Genomic DNA, 25,392 nt, shown 5'->3' with positions numbered 1-25,392 from the left:
GTGGTAGCACGAGTTATGTGCCAGGCAGCTTTCAGGCCATTCTGTAATAAGCTACAAATTAAGCCGAGGAGACCCTCGTTCCCGGTGTTAAATACAGAAGTCAACACTTTGTATTATTTGAGTATGACACTGATCTCTTTTGATAAGCCTAACCAATAAGTTCAGCTTCCTAGAGCTTGTGAAAAACAGTTTCAGCATCCGAAACTCCTGGTGTGGTATGGAGAAAAGATTAGAAAATCTAATTCATCAAGGGAATTACATAGAAAAATAAGTTTGGCAGGATACTTTCTTAGAATTAGGATAGTACGTTATAGGATAGTACTTTATTGATCCCCAGAGGGGAAATTCGGGAATTACTAATGGCAGTTAAAATAATTTGACTATGGTATTTATTCTACTACAAAACTCAAGCTCTGGTTTCCTGGCTTTTGGCTTGTTTTCTCCGTTCATCTCCCTTACAACCATCATAGGGGACTTTTTCATTCATGAATAGTTTGATCAACAATAAAAACAGCTGCTGTTGATCGAATATCTTGATGTTCACCAGAGCTACAGCAAAAATTTAGTTCATATTGATTTTGAAAAAAATTAAGAAAATGATTCAACTTTGAGTTAAAAAAATATATATACTTAATTCCATATTTCAAGTTATAGCATGGTCTGCATGAATACTCGTTTCTGATTAGCTGAAGGGTGTCACGTGGGTGTGCATTAACCTTTCTTATATGGACACCTAGGGAAGTAATTCCAGTGAAACAGCCTGTTCAGTGTTCCAAATGAATGCGCTGCAGATGGTATCTAAGATGAGTTACCATAGCAACAGAGATGCAGACAAATTAATATTTAAAAGAAAAAATGAAGCAAGCCTCCCCTTCTCTTGATTTTTGGCGCTGCGGCAGCAACACACTTCTAAGGCAACCTGTGTCAGTAAGGTGTTAAAGCATGTAAATGTTTCAAGGCATGAGATTAATTTACCTGGAAGCCGAGCAGAATACAGAGGTACCAGGGTGGCCTGTCGTTAAGGGAGTAAACCAAATCAACCCTGTTGTCGACACTCTCGTCCAGGGCCTCTGTGTGTGGCTCCCCGATGTGGACCGTCAGCTGTGGGTCTTCATCACTGTCTTTGACCTAAGAAAAAGTACAGCAAAGGCAAACCCTTCATCAAAGGCATTTCGGTCTCCCAACAACATCAAAGAAAAGACAATGTTTTCCGAATTAATCCTGGTTAAATTCCATTCCACCGTTTTGACACCAACTCCCATAACTAATTGTTTTTTAAAGCACTTGTGTATCTTGAATCAGTCACTTACTTCTGTTTTTCACATACCAGAGACTCTCACAGAGCCAAAGATATCTGAAAGATTTGTTTTGTCTTCGGAAGTGGGGATGGTTCACAGAAATCCTTCTATCTTCACAGTAATCTAGAGCCGTTTCTTCATGTTAAGCTCAGATGGAAGACATAAATACCGAGCATACGCAATGGAATTAAAGAGTTAGGGCATGTGACCGTCCATGTGGGCGATCATGTAGGGCAGGTGGGGTGAATAACATACCCTCTCCAAAATCCTATCAGGATATGAAGATGTGAAAACTTGAACTGCTCTGGGGTCTCATTTATAACCGTTGCGTACGCACAAAACAGGGTCTGAAACTGGCGTACGCCTTTTCCCATGCAAAGTTTGTGAATTTTAAAAACAAACCACACAGAGACACGGCGGTGGCGTCACACATTTCACCTTCTCGTTAGGGGAGAGTGGGGTAAAGTGAGACATTTTTTACATTTGCTCCCCTCTAAGCAAGCTAAAATGATAGATCAGTAAAATTTACACATATCCCATTAATTAAGGATGTTTACTAGCAATGGAAATTATCAGAATGTATTCAGGACGAAGGGCAGTGAAAATATGATTGTTTTTTAAAAAGTGGTCTTGTGTCTCACTTTACCCCAGCTTATGGGTAAACTGAGACAGACCAGAGAAATCAAGCGGGTAAACGGATCCACTTACTTTTTCCACTCTGAAACAACCATAACAACACATGTAACAGTTAGAATCCCGACAGCTAGCTTGACAACCACACATTCCAGAACTAATGTCGGACTAGTAACAGAATCATGGGGTTTGGTCAATTAAGCACATTTTTTTTTCTAAACATTTGAAAGTAACTCTGAACAAAATCAAATACAACATAATATAATTCAAAATGTTTTAATTAACATTCAAATGACAGATAGAGCCAGTTAGATTAGAACACAGTCTGGGGGTCAGAACACAGGACCCTTAGAGCCAGCTAGTGTCTGAGGGTCAGAGCAAAGGACAATCAGAACCAGCTAGAACAGTCTGGGACTCAGAACACAGGACTAGACCCACCTGGATTAGAACATCAGCCTACTGTCATACTCTACAACTAGGCCTACTCTACATTCCAGCCCTGAAGGTTACAGGGAAAGATGAGGAGTTGCTCTCTCCGTGTGGTTCCTCCAGGCCTTTCAGGTTGAGGCAGCTTCTTCACCACGTCACTTCTAGGAACATGTGCCAAATCATTTTCCTGTATAGCAAACGTGGGTCTCTCCCACTCTTTCGTGTTTCCCTGGATTCCTCTGAGAAATCGTGAAAGTATTTCGTCATCCTCAACTTTCTCAACCATGCCAATGTAACGGACGCTCCTGTGTTTGGTTGCAAAGTTAACTATGACAAAGTCACCCACGGACAGATCTGTGTTTCCTGGATCACTTCTCTCATCCTCAGAGCTCTCTTTGTCAGACACATTATCAAGTGGGTCAGGGACATCAGAGAGAGCAGAGCTGCTAACTACGATTTTCTTTTTGGTTGCTTTCTTTTTCGGTTTTCCCTTTTCTTTGCTATTTTGCTTTTTCCCTGCCAGTTTCTTTTGTCTTTCTTTATAAGCCTTTTCAGTTGCCTGCTTCTCAGGAGTATCAGTTAGGATGGCTGTCTTCACACGCTTTCGTTTGGTTTGTGTTCTGGGTGGACATTTGGGAAGTGGTAGGAGAGGAGACACATATCCAGGTCGGCTGGGAACACGTGGCACATCTGAGTCAGCTGGCGAGGCACATCCATGTGGACCATGCGCAGTGGACGGATCTGGTAGATGGAGACTGTTTTGCCAGGGTTACATCTCATCCACCCATCAAGAGCTCGGCTGTATTGGGTCTTGAACGGGCCATACACGGTCACGTCGAGAGGCTGCATGCGATGGGATGTGTGGGGTGGGAGGGTGAGCAGAACAATACCGTTGCTCTTGGCTATTTCTACTGCCTTGAGTGAGATGTGAGCCTTAAGATTATCCAGGATTAGCAGCATGGGACGGTCAGGGGTGCAGTTAGTGTGCTGTATCAGGTGATAAAGAAACTCAGCCCAGGTGTCTTCATTCATCCATCCCGTTCTGGTGGAGGTCCCTTTGGCTCCTGGAGGTGCTCCTATCATGAAGCAGTCCTTAAACTTAACTCTGGGGAAGATAAACATGGGAGGTGTGGCATTCCCAGTAGCATTCACTGCACACACCACAGTCACCAGTTCTCCTCTCTCAGCCGATGTGACAGAACCAACTTGCTTTTTTCCTTTCTCTGTCACAACCTGAATCAAATAGAAAGTTTAGAATCAATGGCATGTGCAATCAGTAGGCTACTACTGGTCTAAAGGTACATTGTATTTCTTTTCAGTCCATTCATTTTTTCCAGTTCACAGGTTCACAACATTACTAATAGCATTAGTTTCCGCATTCTGTCAATAGCTAGCTGGTCATTATCACAAGCCACTCAGTATCAGTCTGGTGGTCTCTAGTGTATCATGTGTAGCTTACCTGCTGTGGCTTTTGTACTGTAAAGACACCTGTTTCATCCACATTGTAAATCATGTGTGGAGGGAATGTATGCCTGTTAAAGATGATAGGCAAGGGAAGAACCTTATCAGAATCAAAACCAAATCTTACAGGTAAAGCCTCCATAAAACATTTGCAACTAAAGAATGAATTCTGTCACCTGTCCATCACTACAGCCAGATTGTCAAAGAACTCCCCGACTGTAGTTTTATTGAAGGCTGTAGCCCTTCCCAGGGATGTTGCCGCTGGAGTTGGCGACGTGCTAGGAAGCTGCCAAACCAAGAGTAGACAATTCATTATTATAAGATTTAGCTTTGTGGCAAGATCAGTTGGCCTTAGTTAACCTACAGAATCATGTGATCTCTTGCACACCCTAGCCTACCTGCACATTGTGTCTTCATCCAATTGGCAGGGACAGGGATATTGTTTTTCTCTGCATATTCAAATGCCAGTTGACTGCACTTAACTGGAGGAAGGCCATGGAGGCCTGTTCAGCTAGTTGTTTCAAGTGTTTGGCAAGCTCCTCCTCCATCTCATCTGTGAATATTCTCTTTACCTCAGCTACTGCACCCTAGGCTACTGATTTTACTTCCCCTTTCGCTTTTTTCTTTATGAATCTTAGGAGGCTTGACTTGTCAATATTTCTATCCCTTCTTTCCTTCCTTGACCTCAGCAGCTGCACTCTCCATCTCCTCGAGGGGTGTTTTGCCCCAGGTTGTCTTCCTGGTGTATTGCTTTGGCATGATGGCTTTTCTACAATGATTATGACATTAAAAATAAAACATATGTAATGTAATATTATATTAAAATATATTTAAGACTAAACGTAACTTGTGCCTCATGATGGACACAGCCTTTGTCTCACTTTACCCCACCGCCACAATTTTAGAAAAAACAACCTCTCTTAGCAATTCAGGCTAATCTTCAGCTAGCATCATCACATGGTTTTATATGTTGGTAGTTCATCAACATGTATGATATAAGTTTTTCTACCTGAATTAATTTGCTTTGGCACAACAGTTGATTAAGCTGACAGCAAGAAAATTTACTTTTACATGCAAAAAAATATATTTTTGTGAAAAAAACATGCTTACCACAGCACCATGAGGTCCTCTCCTTCATGGCCAAGGGGAAATGGGAGGGGCTTGAAAACATAATGGTCACATGACCACAAATGTGTTCCGTTGCCTAGATACAGGGGGTGTCTCACATTACCCGATGTCTCACATTACACCCTACTCCCCTACTCAGCACATCTTCATAAGCTGCACGTATTTATTCTGTAAATAATTCAAGTGTGGACATTAAGTCGGGGCATCTCTGAAACGATCATTAGGCCTATATATCCTCATAATTAGTCACAGACAATCAAATCAAACGTTTTTGTTCGTTGATCAAACCTTTCATTACTAATATGATAGAGTGAGGCAGACTGCTGACTGATGTGAGCACTCTGACAATATGAAGAAGTCAGTGTGGGTCCCGTTAACATGTAAACATTGCAGATATACTTGTGCGTAATGATGAACGGCGTATGTTTTGGCACATAGGACAGGGTGAATGCAGCAGCGACGCGGTGTCATTCTCTGATTTTTCTTCAGTTTGTGATCCTCCTGCTGCAGTAAACTACCGATATGTCCATTTTATCCTTCACTTCATTCACAAACTCCTCTGTTTCTGGGTCAGAAAGTTTCGTTTCTTTGTCTAAACTTCCGGGTTTCGCCGCGATCCAGCGCTGGAAACCTTTGATCTGCCCCCTCGTTTGTATGCATTTTCATTCACGAGCTGCTTTGCATTGACCGTTTATGGTTGAATGTGGGCGTGTAGAGGGCGGAACATGGGACTAATCTAGGTGCGCACATTTCCAGTTGGATCATGATTTATAAAGGGAACGTTGCATGCAGGTGTGCGTACGAACGGTTTTATAAATCTGAATTATTTTGTGCGCACGCCATTTCCGGGTTTTTGGCGCACATACATTTTTAGTATGGATTCTACGCACTCTTTTATAAATGAGACCCCTGGTCTTTCAACAACAAGTATTATTATTATTATATTTTACAGCCATGTAAATGTTGTGTAACATTATGACACTTCCTGAATTGTGAACTTTGGAAAGTTACGACCTGATAGCTATCTGTGGGGTTTCCTACCGTTTTACAACCTGCAACCTGGAACCCAGCACTACTGTGTGAACGAATTTAACATTTCAACCATAATCGTAACGTCAAGGAAAATGCCCCTTTTGTGAAGATTTTTAATTGTGTCCTCTGTTTAGGTAAATTCAATATAAAAGACCCTTGAGCACCAGCAGGAAACCAAAGCAATCGACTGTTTGGCGACACCTCAGCCACACTGAAGCCTCCACTCTCCTCCAGTGTCACCCTCTCCCCTCGCATTTGCACAAAGGAGTTATCAAATTCAAACGCACCATAATTAAAGGTCCCATATTTTGCTTTTTCTGGTTTTATATGCCCTTTAGTGTGTTTTCCAAGTGTCCTGTGCATGTTTAGGCACATCTATGTGCTAAAATTCAATTCAAAAGTTTTCTGCAAATATGAAAGCCCTAACGGTGTGGTCTACAATGAGAAAAGAAGACACAAAGATAGAGATTTTTATCACGAATGGACTGACACTCACATGTTCATTTCCCCCCCGGGCAGTTTAAACCGGAAGGCCTCGTATGATTCAATACGCTCGCGACCGTTAAATAGGGTAATGTCAAATATCCCCACAAGCCTGGACAGATAACATCTAAAATCAGATCAGCAGATGGCAGCTGTTACAGTACATTTTCAGTAAATGGTATTTGTTCAAAAATATTCACTTTGTACTAAAATACAAACAGTTAAACTTCTCCAACAGAGATACTTTTATATAAAGTCCTGCCTCTAATAAAATGCCTCCTTCTGGCACTTTCTGCAGTTTGGTAGATCAAGGCCACAGTTATTTCTTTATTACACACCCTTAACATGCACAACAGTTACCAACCGTACCAATACCAAGTATTGAAAATATTATCTTTTAAAGAGATTCTTCTTCTTCTACTTAAATCTGTCTTTGACGTATAAATGTTAAAGTGAGACCAAGGGCAAGTTAAATCAAAGAGATGTGAGACAAATTGATGTGTTGTTGGGTCCTATTGCCTGCAGGTGTGTAGAAGCTCTGGTTTTCATCCTTGTATCCAAAGACAGAAGGAGGATGTCAGGTCATAAAGTGTAACAAACATATTTGAATCGTACAGACTTTTGTCTCTTCTAATAACATTAGTTCTTTACCATTTAGATTTAAAAAAGCCAGATGTTCAAATCAAATTTGTTGGATATGAGGGACACTTAGTGATCCTCTTCCTTTAACTGTCGTCTAATCCACATATATCAAGTGACTCACTCACATCCAGCCAATACATCATGTGGTAAATGGAGGTGAACGTTGAAAGGAGGGATTGCCTCTACATGACCCACGGGGTCAGGTCAGATGAAGTGATTTACGGCATGCTGACTGCAAAGCAGTGTTTTCTTTACCAGAAGTTTTACAAAGAGTTATATATTGGCCAGTTAAAGGTCCCATATTTTGCTTTTTCTGGTTTTATATGCTCTTTAGTGTGTTTTCCATGTGTCCTGTGCATGTTTACGCACATCTGTCCACAGAAACGCAGCTTCTCCTACCTCCTCCTGTTAGCTGCAGCATTAGCTGCATGTAACGCTCGGTTCTAGCCCCCCTCGATAAAAAATTGTCAGTGCGGCGTCATTGTCAGTGTGAGATCACTGATCTAAGCCCATTGGCTCGTTGTGGCAAGCCCAGCAGCTCATGTTGAAATTTCCGAGAAGCGTGCTGAGCAACTGACCAATAAGGACAGAGCGGCTCGGCAGACTAATCAGAGCAGACTTGGCCCACGTGGGGTCTAACAGTGTGGGCTCAACAGAGCGTAGCTGACAGACTCAGAGCGTAGAGGGAGCAAGGAGGAGCAGTACATGAAAACAGACATTTTGTTCGGACTTTAGGTATTGTGAACGTACAAAAGTAGGTACATAGATTAAATATACAAACCCCAAAAAGGCATAATATGGGCTCTTTAAGAGGAAGCAGCATGACATTTGTCTTTGGAGAATGCCATGCACACACAAAGAGGGAAGTATCAGTTAAGAGTTAAAAACAAGAGAGTTGACTGAAGACAGAAAGTTCCAATGCACCATCACTTTTCAACCAGGTTGAAAAGTGATGGTGAATTAACAACTTTTAACATGTTTTTGGTTTGTTTATTTTTATTTAATAAATAGATTTCATAATGTAAGCTCAGGCTTGGTAATGTTGGACATCACTGTCATACAACTGGCTTTAAACATTACATTAATTATAGTCTTTATACCCAGCTTCTTGTTGTCCTTTTCTTATTTATCAGAAGACAAAAAGTGACAAAGACATGTTAATGAGGATAGTGATGAGGATTTGTTTGATAATGGTGTTTTTAGGAGGGTTTGATGCTGATTAGAACAGCTGTCGATGTTGTGCTTTGCCTCTGTGCATTGCCTGTCGGCCCCTGTGTGTCTGATCGGCTTAAACCTGTTCGTTTGCACTCACTGACATTGTTTCCTCCTTTCTAGATCTTTGCTTGTGTTGTACTTTCTCTCTGATGTACGTTGCTTTGGATAAAAGCGTCTGCTCAATGGATTGTAGAATTAGCAGTGGATCAAAACCTTTTTGTCTTTGGAGCCCTCTACTTGTATCTAAGAAAGGCTGAGCCCCTTCACAGGACCCACACATGAGAAAAACGAGATACTCTGCTGTCAGAAATGGTCATACATTTAATTTTTTTCATTGATAAAATGCCAACAAAAAAGGCCATCATACACTAGATCTAGCTAACACAGTCTTTATTTATCCTCATTATTACAAGAGCATCATTATTTTTTTAATATATGTTCCTGCAAAGTCATCTAATATTTCACTCTCTGATCCCAAACGTCCTTTTAGACCACCAGCTGTGAATGCCCCTGTCACATTTCAAACACTGGTGTCAACTTTGGACTTTCTTACACATCAAACAGAAACATTCTCCAGAGAGTTTGTGCACTGAACAGCCCTTTGTAAACTGATCCGTCCCATGAGGTCTGTGTTAAGAGGGAGCTGACCTCTTCCTCATTTCTAGACAGCTCATGGGTTCTGTGGAGACATCCCATCATAAACTGTAAACACAAATATACAACAGAAAATGTCTAATCCTGAAAACCAGAAGGAAGATACTATATTGTTCTAAATGTAACATTTTGGGCTCTGTTTTTTTTCACCACATTTTTATCAATGGGTTGCTCTGTGTTAATGCATTTGTAGCAATCCAGTACAGACTTACAACACCTTGGCCCTGGCACGTTTGGAAGAGGTGTGCTTTGGCACAGTTGCTCATGCATGAATAAAAGCACGGGAATGCAACATGGACATGACGTACGATCAATACCCGCCTTCCATAATCGAGGATAAGCCACAAAGTCAGTGGAGTTACAGTCATGCTCTCTGTGTGGTTCTCCATTATAAGAAAAAAATCACCTTCACCATCATACAGTCTATGGCCGCTATTTGATAGCTACCACACCTATGATGACGTATGTACAGAGGTAATGTGCTCAGGCCTGGTTGGGCCTGGAGCAGTGTGAGTGCAGGCCGGCGGAGGACTGGGGAGGGGTGACAATCATGCTTCAGCACGGCACGGGGCAAAAGGGGCCTAGTGTGAGTGCACCCTTACTCTCTGAATCCATCAAATAGCACAGACTAGGGCCAGCACAAAAGATGTCATCCGCACTCTTCTGCCATATTTTGCTGCCTTGACACTGAAACAAGAGTGTATTCAGCAAACATTTTTGCTGCATCTTCCGCTTCAGAGAAAAATGACACTGGACTGACCACTCACACATGTCTGTCTCACATTTCCTCTCTGCTTTTGATTAACTCTAGTTCTCAGCAGGTAGCACTCACAGACATTTGTTTCAGTGATTACATGGACACGTGCTTCCATCTAGTGGCCCTCACCACACCAGTAACCACAGGAGAAGAGGCCAAACAAGTTAATGATCCCCATAACATCTAGTGGAAACACAGTCTCTATTATTTTGCACAATCTCTTTGTGATGTGTTTGTAAGTGGTTATGAAATAAATTCCGTTAAATAGGATTCCTCTGCATGCCCTTCGTTTGTAAGATTCACTTCAAATAAACAGTTACTGGTCAGATTAGGTTTATATTTTTATAATGTAGAGGACAAGATCAGCAAAAAAAAAAAGACAGCTTTGACACAAATGCCTCCAAAATGATCATACATTGAAAGTTCCCTCATTGCAAAAACTTCAATCTTACCTCAATCTCTAACTTTAAATTTATTCATATATAAATTACAAAGTAGATGCCATGCATACAGGTTTCATGGCCAATTTGCAACCTCTGTCCCAGGCTATGCGTTTAGCATTAAAGGCCTAATTAATCTAATTCAGTTTCAAAAATCTGTAATTACACAGAATATAAACCCCATTCATCCGACAAGTCCAGATGAACATCTTATTTCAAAACATATCAAAATCAAAAGAAATGGGCCTGCTAGCTTGGAATGAGTAAAACTGGCTGTACATGCAGCCAGAAGGTTTTCTCAAGTTTCCTGAAATGAGATGTCATGTCTTTTCTTTTAAAACTAAACACGTATTGAAACTTGATATATTTTTGACTCTTGATAAGGTCTGAGGTTTTTGCTTGCTTTGATTTTGGTTGTATAGTTTACTAAACAATATGTCTGCATTATATGATTTCATAACATTGTTTTAGTGCTCTTTTTCTCTGCACAAGAAAACATCACTTTCCCCCAATCAGTTTAATTTGAAATAAATAACATTAAAGGATAATTACTAATAATATTAGTGCAGTATTTTTTTTGCCTTTTTGCCTTTATTGGATAGAACAGCTGAAGAGAGACAGGAAATGTTGGGAGGAGAGAGTGGGTTCCGACTTGCAGCAAAGGGGCGAGGTCAGATTCAACGAGGAGTAGAGCCTCTGTACATGAGGTGCGCGACATAACCACTAGGTTACCAGCACCCCATATTTGTGCAGTACCCATCACCAACTTCAACAACAACCATTGCTAAGAAAATGTTCCCAGGTACAGTCCACCATAGGAGATGTTAGCCATGTAGACAGAGTAAGAGGTTTTGTTCCATGTGAAGAGAGTCTTTGTTTTTGGAGTTCAGCCTCCATCCTCATCCTGTCCTGATACCTGAAACCTTAAATGGACTTCCTCTGGACTCACAACAAAAGCTCACTTGTTACATCAGTAAGATAAATAACAAAGATATGAAGGTTCTCCTTAAACTGCTTTTGCCCTGTTGATGTCCTAATGTTACCCTGTTAGAAAACACATCTTGTGTATCGGGTGCTCAGGTTATGAACATGAATTAAACAATACAACAAAAGCCTTTATATGCACAGTGAAGGTGGGATGTATTCTGCCACATATCTGCCTTATCATCCAGCTGATATCTACCATCTAATCTAGCTGCACTAACTGTTTGGTCTCAATGACAAGATCACGTGAAGATTTCTGCTTCCACATTTTTCTGCTTTAAATCAGTTAGCTGCTATTTTTAAGCTGAATACATAAAGCATGGGATTTCTCCCATACTATATCTGTCATGTTCTTGTGTTTCGATACTGCAGAACAAAACTCACACAGTAAATGTGAAACAGGGCTGTGCAGTGAATTACAAAGCCATCATTATGACAATGTGAGAATTTGCAATAAACACATCTACATTTATCAAATAAATGTTTTTCTATAGCAAGTGATGTTTTCTCACTCAGCATGTGTACGTTATACCCCTCTGATTGACACTTTGGTGTGCTGTCCATTCTTTCACAGCATTTGAATGCAGTCAGATGCAGCTAGAGTTAGCTATTAGCTCCCCTCAGATGAACTGAGCCCAAATCAGTACTGAAAACAAAGCAGCTTTTTAGATTTCCTCTGGGGAATCTATTGTGTTAGACATAAAGAGCATCATAGTATAGCGGTATATCTAACATGCACTCTTTCATTTGTTTCTATTTATTGCACATCACATCCTTATGTGGCAGGTGTTGTGTGAGGTGTTGCTTGCACCCTAATGACAGTCTTTTTCCCTCTTCACCTTTCTTGTTTTCTTTTATTCTTTTTAGGGAATATATTCTAAAATCTGGACTAGGGAAACTAGCCTTTTAGCTAACTGGGGCATATTAACAGAAATACTGATTAATATGCACTGTGCCTTTAAAATTAAAATAAAAAATGCAACTAAGTAGGCCTAAAGTTAAAGGTATAATATGCAGAATTTGATGAATGTTTAAATTTAAATATCTAGCTAATAATTCAAAATTGACTAAACCTATGTTCTCTTTAATTTTCTCTTGAGTACTTACATTACCTCAAATATTTCCAATAGCTATCAAAACCAGCGAAATCTATAATTTTATAGTTGTAACAGGACGTGTCTTGTCGCCGCCATGACAGACACGAAATGTTTAACGTTGCCAAGGAAACACCAGATGTAATGTCAAAGACCGCTACAGAAAGAAACGGGAGCGGCTACTGTTGTGCTTTCTGAGATAAAGATGTCATTTAAATTATACTTGGAAACATCATCTGTAAAGATTTTGTCTTTCTCAGGTCGGTTTCGCCCGTTTGTATTTACTGCGGTCAACACAGAGTTTGTGTTACGCTACAATATGAATGTCAATACACTGTAAAGCTCTGTGCTTTGGGTTACTTTACTTTTTACTGCATAAAATAGTCTCAACAGATCCATTACCTCAAAGTATGAACTCAATTAACCTTGCTTTGGATGGTAATCAATCTAAAGGGTTAAACAGATTGACAGAAAACGGTTGTTGTGAAATATATTTACGCGATCAAAGCCTTAAGATGACGCATTAAAATGTATCATGGATGCCAATGTCAGGAAGCTCCGTCGATGTATTAAACAAACAAACCCTCAATCCAGATCTTTGAATTCATTGTTGGGTGGAAATCTCTTGCTGGGCTTTTAAATAAGAGTGTCAGGTAGTACACAATACAAGGATCATAATAATTAATGGCACCAAATGCCTTTGCCTGTGTTATTCTGCAGGTGTTGACAGACTCATGTGTTTGCCCATCTGCTTTGAAAAGCTGCCCTGTTTGTTTGGGGATCCCATTTTTTCTAAATTCTTCAGATAATTGGGATGTGGAGCAAAAGGGGAAACATCAACCACTGAGCTCAGCTGTGTACACTTGCACACCCCATGCAGCCGGACGTTTCACAATTTACACACGCACACACAACTAACTCTCTCTGTCTCTCTCGGCTGTGATGCTCTTAATTCACTCTGTTTCTTGGTTGTGTTTTTAACATAAAAGCATTTCTAGTTTTACCTCTAGGCTCTTTTATCCGTGTCCTCTATGCTCAGGTCAGAACTTCACCACATATTTGGAAGCCATACAATCGATTCAACTGAAATATCCGTTGTTTGTGGTCTGCATGCACGCTCCGTCATTTCACATTCCACTGTGGCTTAAAATTCGCCTCTTAGTGGTGTAATGAAAGAAATAGCAGCACTCACTTGTGTTAAGCATACTCTGTAAGTTAAAGCTAAATAATAATAATAATAGTATGATACTTTGTCATGACAAAATTGTGCCTGTACTTGTATTCATCTCCCCCTGTTGTTTGACTATTTGATTATTTTTTAAATCAATGAATTACCAGATAATTAAGTGGTGACTTCACTTACCACAAATGCAGGGTTGACTGTTCCTTGCTCCTTGAGTCCCAGCTCTATTTTCTCCTCTGTAGTAAGATGCATTCTGTTCAACAGGGCAAAGTGTTGTACAGTTGCTTCCCAGGACTCCTCACAGATACACAAGCACACGGGGTTGGGGCAAAACTGTGACTGAGGGCAACGTGAGTGACTGACCGACCACCTCACAACAGGAAAACTGAGCCAAAAAAACAGGGACTGGGTTATTTTATAATCTGCTCTCGGGTCCTGAAACATTAGCTGCTAGGCAAATGAAGTGTAAGCTTTAGTTACTCTGAGTTGCGGTCATGTGCCTGCTGTTGTGTGACGAGGGATCCTATGAGAGGAGACAAGCACGTTTGTCACATGCATCTTTGATTTGTCACACCCATTAAAATGCAAATTTCTTGTCAAAACTTTAGAATTAGAGCATTTTGAGAATAAGGGTCTCTGTGTTTGGCTCTAAAGGATCTAAGTCCCCAGTTTTCCTAGATTCATGACCGTTTTTACACGTTTCTAAGAAACAGCAGTTCACCTGTTCAACAAATAGCAACATTTGGTCACGCATCACCTTAATATGATACTTTTAGTAGGATGACATTGTGATTAGAGTCAGTTTATGTAACAAGAAAGTCTTTGTGATCCAGTGACTCACATTAACTCACCTGAAACATTCCTCATGCCAAGTTGAAATCCTACAGCATTCAGTTCATTTCTCTCCTGTGCATTTGATATTTTCACCTATTTTTCTAAGGGGTAGGGTTTTTAAGGGGCGTTGTAAGAGGAATTGGCTAAATGATGTGATCCAAATGGACTTGTATGCATAGCCGTATCGCTTCTGTGCCGGCACTCTGACTGGTTTCTCCAAAAAGGGGCCAAGCTCACTGGCATCTCCTGTGGCTTCAGGCCATGATTCACTCAGGGCGCACTCACATTGTGCAATTCGTACCGTGCCCAAGCACGCTTCACTTTTAAAGTTCAGTTCGTTTGACTAGTGTGAGTGCTCCAAACCGACCCGTGCTCAAGCACAGTACACTTATTTGGCCTTGGCACGCTTGGAAGAGGTGTGCATCGGCACAGTACAGGTACACAACATGTAGCCTTCATTTTGGAGATATCCCAGAGTGTTGTGGCTCTATCTGACTCAAAATAAGACACAAAGTCAGTAAAATAGCTGTCATGTTCTCTGTGTTGTTCTTCGATGTGCGGATGCAAACTCGACTGCGCATCCCCCTTCGAGTCCGCCTGTCTTGTTATCTAAGCACGTTTAATGATCATGTAAAGCCGTGTTGTATTATGTTGTTATGTACAAGAGGTAACCGGGCCTGGTTAACACTAACCCTGGTTCCCCACATACAGTCAATAACCCCACATACATTAACAATGATTGTACAAGGATGTGACGACAAATTTGGGGGACAAATAAAGTATTGTATTGTATTGTCACCAGAGAAAATAAAAAAGAACTCACATCCTGTGTGACACGGCTCAAGACCGTCTCCACAGATGTGGATGAAGTGTGGAGTCACTGACAGCCAGACTGATTTAACCCCGGTTATCTAAATTATAGTAATGTCAAATGTACAGACTTTAAAAGATCAATTAAGAAGTCATACAGAGGCAGAATAGTGTTCACTGGAAAGTATGATTGTTGAGTGAGACATTATAAATACTGCTCGACAGTGACCACCTGGTCGCAGCAGACGTCTTTATGCTCCAGTCCAGCGCCAGTGTTTGGGAAATGGACGCCTTTTTTGCAATGATGCTTATTTGTGTAGAAACAGGATAGTTATTTTTTCCCAAAATGACTGTGTAACAGCTTATTTAAATACGCACAACCATCACCGATGCACAGAGACACAGAAGCGCAGTAAGGGGTGCATTTAACCCCTGCGTGTGTTTTATGAATTAGACGTGACCTTTGGATTCATATGCACAGGTTTTGTGAGCTCAGAAGCAGCGCAATCCATTTGTGAACCAGGCCCTCTTGATTCACATGAACCCCATACAACCCCACTTAAAATAAAAACTACCATTGTATACCAATTGTCCTTAAAGGAAAACAGTCCCAGCTGACATTTGGTGAAAGTCACGCTACAACTTGGACAGCACGTTCAGTGAACGACTCACTGACTGAACGTGAACGAGCGAGACTGCGAGTTACCAGCCTCAGTCACACACACACACACTGTACTGACTGGAAGGTGTTATGCATAATCTATGAAGAATTTTATATTGAGTCTCCCTCAGTCTATTGCAAGAAAACACATTTTTGATACAATTCAAAGCTTCTTGCCAGTTGTCTTCTATGTACTCATTATCTAGGTCCCTTTCCCATTTACGCTGGACATTAAACAAGCTTATTGGACAAGTGAAATGTAATGTAATGTCTGTCATGTAACAGATAGTAAAAGAAGGAAATAAAATTGGAGGAGTTCTTGTAGTTAATAAGAAAGGATTCTGGGGCAATTAATTTAGGAGTATTGAGGGAGGGGAGACTCAGCTCCCTAATAAAGTGATGAATCTGCAAGTACCCAAAAAAATGCGCCATACTGAAGTTGAAGTTGCTGAAAAGACATGAAAATACCATCTTTAAATAAATCTCCAATAATCTTAATGCCTCTGGACTTCCAAAACTAAAAAAATTGAGCTGCTATTAGCCGGGATGAAGTCAGCATTCCCACAAATAGGTGTCAGCATAGAGACCAAATCCTTCCTCCCAGATAAACTAACTATATCCCTCCAGACCCTCAAAGAATTGTAAACTATCAGGTTAGCTTTGACCGCTTTCGCAACATTTTGCCTTTTACAGTTAATCAGGCCCCACATAGATAAAGACAAGCAGGCCCAGGAATCGATGCAGAAGGTTGAGTCAAGATATGAGCGAAGCCAACCCCAAATTATCCGAGCATGACAGGCCCAGTTATAAGAAAGTATATTGGGCAGGCCAAGACCACCAGCATTGGTTGGCATTTGTAGAATCTTATTTTTTTCCCTTGGTTTCTTACCATGCCAGACAAATTCAGAGAACAGCTTTTCAATACTGGAGGCCACTTTCCTGGGCATTCCTTTTCTCCACAACAAGGTTTAATTATAAGCCTCTGCAGTAATCTCAACGTGAGATATGGTATGTAGCCTACTTTCTGTCCTTTATGGGCCGGATCAGTTTGATCAAAATGAATGTGCTCTCCAGGATTCTCTATCCCCTACAGATGTTGCCCCTAAGGAGACAATCATTAGCCAAGTCCAGTGATGAATTTCTCCACGAGTGAAGTGAGTGATCCTGGCCGTTGTATTTGATGCAGAGGTTAGCCGGGAAGCACATAGTAAAACGGATCCCCTTCTGAATGAGCTGCTCGCAGACTTTATTAAACTCCCGACGTGCAGCTTTAACTTTAGGTGAATAATCCGGCTTGATGGAAAAAGCACGCCCGTCTTGTCGCAGCTGCCCTTTTTCCCTCGCCGCTTGTAGAATCTTCAGTTTATCACCGAAGTTGTATAGCTTTATCACCACAGGCCGGAGTCGGTTGTCGGTCAGTGCAGTCTTGTTGTTTGCAAGCCTGCAAACGTTTCATCCATCAGCAAGCTTATCTTGTCGGTGACCACCTGTGCTATATTAATCTTGTCAGAGTCGGCGCCATCTTTAGCCACCGCGTCAGCTAGCTGGCTAGCTGGACTGCACATTTTTCGCTACGGTCCTAGTTCTCGATGATGTCTTCGAGCGAGAGGAACCTGAAGCACCTGCGGACATTGTTGAACTTTCTTGCGAAGAGGATAGGAAGTTAACCATCAAGTAAAACTTTGTAAATGTAATTTACCTCACGGAGCAGGAGCTCAGTAAAAGACGTCTGCTCAGCTGGAAAACATCACGTGACCCCCCCAGTTATTCGTTTTTTAGTCAATGTTTGTCTTCATGTAGCTTAAAATGTATTATTTCTTATTTTTTCCTGAACTGGTCCCACTGGGGATTCATCCACCGAACACTGATTTGGTGCTCATCATTTTCTATGTGCATATTTCTGCATTTTAAAACATTCTAAATAATGCAATGCTATGCAGAGAAAGCCAGCTGAGGCCTGAAGCAGATCATTTGTTGATTCAGTTTGAAACACCACACCACCACCATAGCAGCAGAAGTCACTGCAAAATTGACCCAGAGTTCAAAACTGGACTGCTGAATATTTAAATTGATTTTCACAATGTTAACTTAACTTTCTTCTTTAATCTTTTTATTTCTCTTAACTGATCATGTTCATACCCTTGAAAATGAAGCCCCAGTCCCACTTTGACCCTAAAGATCAATTTATAACATTAGGACAGTTCAAACACATTTTCAAGAATAACATGTTGAACAGAAATAGGATTGAAGAATCAATATCATAAATATAATAAAGCTCTGTACCATACTCTCTACCAAGTGATGACTGTGATATATTTTATTTGTTGTTGATTTTGTTACTTAGCTTATTCACTGTATTCTTTTACTTTATTTTGAAAGTTTGGGCCCTGGCTTAAAGTTATTACACCTTCTTCAAATATGAACTATTTCAAAAATAAAAAACATAGAGACATTAAAGTATGCTTGCATTGTTGTTTGCTTTGTTTGCCTGTATATATGTATGTTCAAAATACATAAATGAAATGGAAATGAATGAATGAATATTCATTTTGATGCTAAATGATACAAAATGACCTATGGGTCATGAGCTTTGGGTAGTCACTGAAAGAATGGGAAGTCTGTGACTTACTGCGCTTGCTGCCACTGCAACCCAAGATATGCAGAAGAAAACGGATGAATGGATGGATGGTTAAAAATAAAATCTAGCCCCTTCATTGAGTCTCTATATAATCTGAAATAACACTGCAATTGAAACCTCATCTGACCCAAAAGCAAAAAGTCCTCCCTTTTACCATGCATGCTCAAGAATTGGACACACTTTGGGTAAATGAATACAACTACTAATGGCAAGGTTAACATTACTGTGCAAAATGTGAACAAATTTTCTTGCTAACGAAACAAGAAATCAATTATTTCCTATGTCATGGCCTGTTAGGAGAGTTGTCATGAGAGATACATTCACAGAGGAAGGTTGAGCCGGACTCGGGGCAGTTGCAGGCGGATGCTTTTATAAGCTTAGTGAGAAAATTTGAAATTCATGGAGTTCACATGCCACCATTTTTGAGAAATTTGAACAGACTAGACAAACTAAATTACACAGCAGTTGTAGAAAAGGAAAAAGAAAAGAAAAGAAAAGCCTTAGCTTTTTGTTGGGGTCCCTGCTTAACTTTCTTGAAAAAACTCAGATATCCTACAGGTACGTTACATTAATAATCATCAGTCTGCGGACAAGATTTTTTCTTTTGTGATCTCCCTCTCGTTCTCTGTCTCCATCTCTGCCTCCCTCTGTATACAGCTGTTTTTGCTCCTGTTCGCACCTGTCTTTAATGTGAACAAGACCTCTTCAGAATGAATGTTTAGGGACAAGGGAAAAGTTCCCCACACTGTGGAAGATTTATGCCTGGTTCCAAAATCCAAAGAGAAGAGTGCCAAGGGTCCCTGACATCTTGAAAGACTGATACTACCCCACCTCAGGCCCCCTGTCAGGGCAGTGCTTGTTTGCCAGCAGTTCAATACTTGTTGGTTTGGTGCACCACTGAGGCTTGTGTGCATTGTTTGTCATCGTGTCATGCAGCGCTGAGTCAAAGGAGCTTTAACTTGTAACTTCAACTGTAAGTTGTTAGCTTAGAAATGCTGCGTGCTGAGAGGATTATCTCCAATGTATCTGTCATCAGATCAAAGCCGGTCAATGTTCTACCCTGGACAGCTACCCTTTCATTTTCTTATTTATCAATTTCTTTAACTACCTACATCTTCACTACAAATAAGCTACTTACTCATGGTCTGTAGTTCTTAAGATCTTTGAAACTTTAAGTGTTTTACGCTTGTCTTTTCTTTTCAAATGCAAAATCACAGATTTTGTTTCCAAAGGTTTCTGCTGAGATTCTTTGCCACAGGTGTTTGAAGGGATTGGACATGGCACTACTTGAACTGAAAGGTTTCTTTGTACATTCAAACTCTCACACAGTTCACAACAATGTTGTGGTGAGTCTTTCACGTGATAGAACCAAAGATATGGGAATACTTCCCCTTCATGAGAAAGTTAACTTTGGTTTCAGTGCCCCATTTACTGAAAGAAGAAAAAGATCATCAAACTCCCAAAGAATTAAAACTACATGCTTTTTAATGTTATATCAGTTAAATTCAAAGTATTAATTCCCTGTATACTGTACAGATTTGTGTATACCATGATGCTGTAATAGCATTTACTTGTACAAGACCAAAACTGGTAGACAGTGACTAATGAAACCTCTGAGTACATGTATGTGCAGTGAAAATAATTGATTCAGGCTTTGATGAACCATGAACATCTTGTGACCAAACAAAAACACAAGACTTTGTATATCTGAAAACAAAATGAGGTCGTACAGTAGCCAGTGTGACTGAAGTGGTCAGAACGAGTGTAACTGTCCTATTAAGAAGTTTAAATCTGCCTACTTTGACAAAATGGGATCTATTGTGATGTTCTAGTGTAGCTTAGCACACAGTCTTTAAGAAAGTTAAGGTGAGTTTGCCACTTCAGACAGGTATATATATGGTCCACTCCCAAAGGATTTCATAAAGACATTCTTTACCGAAAGTGAAGCAAGCTGATTAATACCTTATCGATAGGCCCGCCGTTAGGTCACATACTTTTACCTAATGTTCCTTTGATTTGCCCCCCGAGGATGAATAACGTTTTTGGAATTGAATGTAATGGAATTTGGTCCAATAGAAATTATTATTTATTGATTTTAGTGATTAATACCTGCAGACTTCTTGCTTTTTGTCTTTCCGAAAAGTGGCCTTGTTAAACAGACTTTGCATGGTATTAGGACCAAACATAAAAAAAACGTTTTCCAGTGTCCTTGCTGCTAAACCCTCTTTGTGTTTTTACTTTTTGAAAGATCTGCTGAAGAGAATACACTTTAAAATGTGGGGGTTGGGTCCAGATTTTATTCATCACTAAATAAATGCATACAGTAAGTTGTACTGTAACTGTTGTAACTCCATATGTGGCTTTTATAGTTCAAAATGTCTCAGTACATATTAAGCGGGGGATTTCAACTTCCTGCTGATAACTTCATCAGGTAATAACTAATAAAAGGATGACGCTTTTCAGCCAATTTAAAGCCCAGACTCTAATCATTACCTAGTCTTGACCAGGTCAGCTTTACGTATTAAGTCAGTTTGTGATGTATCCCGGTGAAAAGAATGCCAGCTTTGTGACACTGAAAACGCTGATTTTAGGCTTAACTGCCCTCAATGGACCGTATTTCCTTTTCCCCAGTGTTGCTTCAAGTACACCCCTCAGTAGAAGTCTTGCTTGCACTGCATCTCAGTACCCAATGTATTTCTTTACTTTTCTTTTCTTTGTTGATGGGCATTTTTGCCTTTTTTGCCAGACAGTAAATGTTGGGAGGAGAGAGTGATTGACATGCATTAAAGGGAAGTCGAGTTTGAACCCATAGGCAGCACTGTGACGAGGAATAAAGCCTCTGTACATGGGGCATGTGACATAACTGCTAGGCTAACCGGCGCCGCAGCCTCTGTATTTCAGCTACTCTGTAGCTGTAACTGTCTTCGATTTCTGCCTACTGTGACCTCTTGTGCATACCCTCTATAATTTAATTTGGACCGCTCCACTGGTTGCAACTGCTGATGTCTGCGCGTGGATCAGGGAGACTGGGGGAGTGTGCGAGGCTCAGTATCCTTTATGGATATATCAATCAATCATTCAATCAATCTTTATTTGTAAAGCAGCACTTCATAACAAATGTTATCTTAAGATGCTTTAAGAAAGAACACCTTACTCTTTGTTATATTATCTAAAAAGACCCAACATCAATCCATCATGACCACATAACTAACCAACATTTAAAGTTACAGTGGTAAGGAAACATTTCCTTTAAGAAACCTCGAGCAAAACCAGATTCATGTTGAACAGCCGTCTGCTGAAACTGTTGGGATTGGACAGTGGGATAGAGGGAGAAAAAAATAACAATATAGATTTGGAGCTACAAATGTCAGTAATAATGGTAAAAGTACGTGTCTTAGCAGTGACAGCTAAGTATGATCATAGACTGATCAGTCTAATATTAACGTTAGCAACTACAATGGACTGATGTTAATGCTAATGCTGATACTAATACCCAGTCCAGTCAGTCCACCTGCAGCCCTTATGCAGTGTTTCCCAGAATTAACTAGACTGTGGCGGCCCGCCACAGTCTAGTTAATTCTGATCTAATCTAATCTGTCACGCCATAGTCTAATTTGCCATGCAAGCGTCAGGGAATTATTATCAACCATAAGAACTTTTTTCTTATATTTAAAGTACAGTTTACCCCGTTAAATGTGATGTGTGGCTGCAGTAGCCTACACCGGAATGTGTGATTGTTTTTATGTCCGTTCCCTAAAACGGTCTGTACCTTACAACTCACAGCCGTTCGGAGCTTTTCAATCGCTGCGCAGTTTTCGGAGTTTTTAAACACAATCAAAGACGTTTGATCACCCTGTCAGACAAAGCAGCATAACTAGTTGTCAACCTAGATATCAAAATTCTAGCTGAATATTCTTTTTGAACCTGCAAAACTACTTATGAAAGAGCGAACAAATCCATTTCGCCTAAAGACGCCACGCAGCTCCGCTGCTCACCTGTTGTCTTGAAAAACTGCACTTAAAGTTTACTTATTGTATCTAAGTCTAAACATTAGATCAGACCTTTTTTCCAGAGTTTCTCTTCCTCATTATGTCAAAAAGGTGCATTTAAAGATAAAGGTGGGTTCGCGGACCACACTTGAGAGGCAAAGAGAGGCAAGAAACAAAGAGTTAAACTGATCATCTGCGCTACAATTTACATGTTAACCTGTGAACTACATGGCAGACTGCAGTCTCTGTAAACAGACTGATGGCGTCCAAACTGCTCAATGTGCGCTGAGTGCTCACCTGTCTGTGCGTCTGCATGTCACCCTCCCTGCTTATTAAAAAGTATATAAATTGGTCATAAACCACGTCTGAACGTTTTGACTTAAATCGTTTGAGCTGCTGTTAATACTCTAAATATTTATAATACTGAACATTACAATTAATTAATAAAGTATGCTTTTGCGCAGCAAATAGTATGACGTCATCAAATAGAAGCATGTTGTAGAGATGTGATCCAAATGTGGACAAGAGGTTGGAGAGGAGCGATAATCATAACTGAAAGAGGAGTAGGAACAGTATGCCTGCTTGAGGGTCTCTATGAGCCAAGCCTAAAGCCATTTAACTTCCATGGGCATTGGATTTTATGTTTTGACAATTTGTGCACTAAACGAGCACAAAATTGTTAGAAGAGAACAAAGTTTTTGATACATTTAACCTCTTCATTTTGCACAAAACTGATGCATCTAACTTTAAAATGTACACATTTTTCTCCTGGGGGTGCATGCCCCCGGACCCCCCTAGAGGGTTCGAGGTCCCTCCACCATCTCATGAAATCCTGTGGGAAACACTGCTTATGGACACATGCCATTGCTTAGCTCACTTGTTAACTAAGCAGTAAGTTTACAACACTTCACATAAAGACTAAATGCTATAAACAAAAGTCTCTCTAGTCACCATACTTAGCCTAGATTCAAGAAACACTAGACCAATGAAGCTAGGCTTACTCTAACTATGTGTTACTCTAACTATAAAGTAGGACATTGATATAGGCTTACGGTAGTTACGAAGCAAAAGCACTTCACATAATAAAACTTAACAAAACTGCAATAATTTTACCACATAAAACAGCAATATATAATTCTTACACCTAATTTTTAAAATGGGTACTGCAGTCCAAATTCAAACATTGAAGAGATTTGTCTCCCCCCCACCCCCTCCTCCCTAAAATTGAAGTGCACACAGTTTGCAATGTCACAAACATTGAAGCTTCAGTGTTCAGCCAGCTCTGCATCCATCTTGAAACCTTTCTGTTTTCTGACCTCTCTCCATTGCCAAAATGTTTCCTAGTTTTACCATTGGTGTGGATGTGGAACTTATGAGAAACATGCCGAGGCTTTTTAGGTCGGGTATAGAATCGCCTACCTATTCTGGTCCAAACAAATACAGACCATTCCAGACCGGAATCAAAACTCAGAAGGAGGACACACCGGCTGCTGCACTTCAACATAGCATGTTAACTTAATGTCTTATCATATAGCAAGGTCACTTTATGATTTCATTCAGTAGATATCTTACATATTGCTCCTTTAATGACAAGTTAGGAAACCTTTTTTTCTCCCTCATTTTCTTTCCATGAAATGAATGCTAAAATGTACAAACCAGCATCAAGTAGGCCTGATTCAGTTTTTCTAGGTTGTGGTAATGTAAGTTCATACACAGATGTGTATTAAGGACAAAAGAGCCACTCAAGGTAAACTTGGGGTGTTCCCATGAATGTGCTCAAATAACTGCATTTCTCAAGATTTGATGACAAGAAGTAAGTCAGAGGTGTCTTCATATTACAATGACATGCATTATTCACTTCTAATTTTCTCCTGTCAAACAAACAGTAAAAATAAATCACCACAAGATCTGGGACGGACTTTGGTGTAGAACATGGTTTGGGAAAAAAATCCATTTAGCATGAGGAAATGCCAACAAGGCAACAATTAGACATTTTGTTCCAGTTCATTGTCAGAGTTTCTGTCTCAGAGAACATATTATTCTCAACCCCTTTCCAAAGTACAAACTGTACAAACAATTACAGGACTACACAATCACATTTCCATTGGTTCATGAACTTCCAAGCTCAATAATCCAACCCAAGCTCTTAGAGGGATAAATTGAAAAAAATACATGTCCCTTTATCAGAGAGGACAGGTCTATTCCTTATTTTCTTAAAAACTAAAGACACTTTGTATACTCATTTGTTATTTGCAAGTTAATGCTCTAATGTTTCCATGATTATCTTTTTTTCTTCTGATTCAAAGGCATGAAAAACTTAAACTTAAAAATGGCTGAGAATAACTGATGGAAAGTTCAAGTTTCTGTTCCTGTAAGTGACACATTGTTTCACCAAGTTGTTCATATCTTAATGAAATGGAATGTAAAAGCAGCTTTTAGTAATCTAGATCAGTGGTTCACAGCCTTTGTTTCCCGTCAGTTGTTACTATTTTAATTGAAAAATCCCAACAGAATAGACCTACACACACTTGTTCTTACCCAAAGACCTTTGTGTGAACTTTCCAGTAAGTCATGATTTTAGTTGGTATGTGCAAATTAAATTTTGACAACCTCGGAGCAGACATAGCCTTACGCCTCTAATGACCGATACAGATACAGTTCTCATAATAAAAAAAAATCATAGACAACTGAGAATACATAAAAAGTAGTGAACTCTATTTCCCCACAAGATGGCGGTATATCCTAAGCCAAGCTGAGACCTTCCTCCTCTCAACACTACCAGCACTGCTGTTAGTACTGTGCTGCTACACAAAGAAACAAAGACTCTGCTGATTAGAGGAAATAGTCAGAACCACATTTGAACTATTTAGTACCAGGTTGATGGAGTGGAAGTACTTAACAGCCTTGAAGAAAAACTGTGCATAAACCAAACATTTCCAGGTTAGCTTTGGCGCACCTACACAGGTGTTTTCAATCATGTTGACTGATTGGGCTTCTGCTCAGGTGGCACTGAACCCTGATGACCTT

At 40.2% G+C, this 25,392-nt stretch overlaps 1 protein-coding gene across 1 annotated transcript in view; it reads right to left on the bottom strand.

Moving 5' to 3' along the window:
* Nucleotides 1–13,897, bottom strand: part of si:dkey-106n21.1 (solute carrier family 23 member 1) — a 60,827-nt gene extending 46,930 nt beyond the window's left edge. The window contains exons 1-2 of the mRNA XM_061035979.1: nt 13,614–13,897; nt 976–1,128 (exon numbers count right to left, since the gene is read on the bottom strand). Of these exons, the coding sequence (XP_060891962.1) occupies nt 976–1,128; nt 13,614–13,877 (417 nt within the window). The 5' untranslated portion in view covers nt 13,878–13,897. The remainder of the gene's footprint in view (nt 1–975; nt 1,129–13,613) is intronic.
* Between the last annotated feature and the right edge of the window lie 11,495 nt (nt 13,898–25,392).

Source organism: Labrus mixtus, chromosome 4 (genome assembly GCF_963584025.1).
Source record: "Labrus mixtus chromosome 4, fLabMix1.1, whole genome shotgun sequence".
Taxonomy (NCBI): domain Eukaryota; kingdom Metazoa; phylum Chordata; class Actinopteri; order Labriformes; family Labridae; genus Labrus; species Labrus mixtus.
This window is presented reverse-complemented; position numbering and strand designations above follow the sequence as displayed.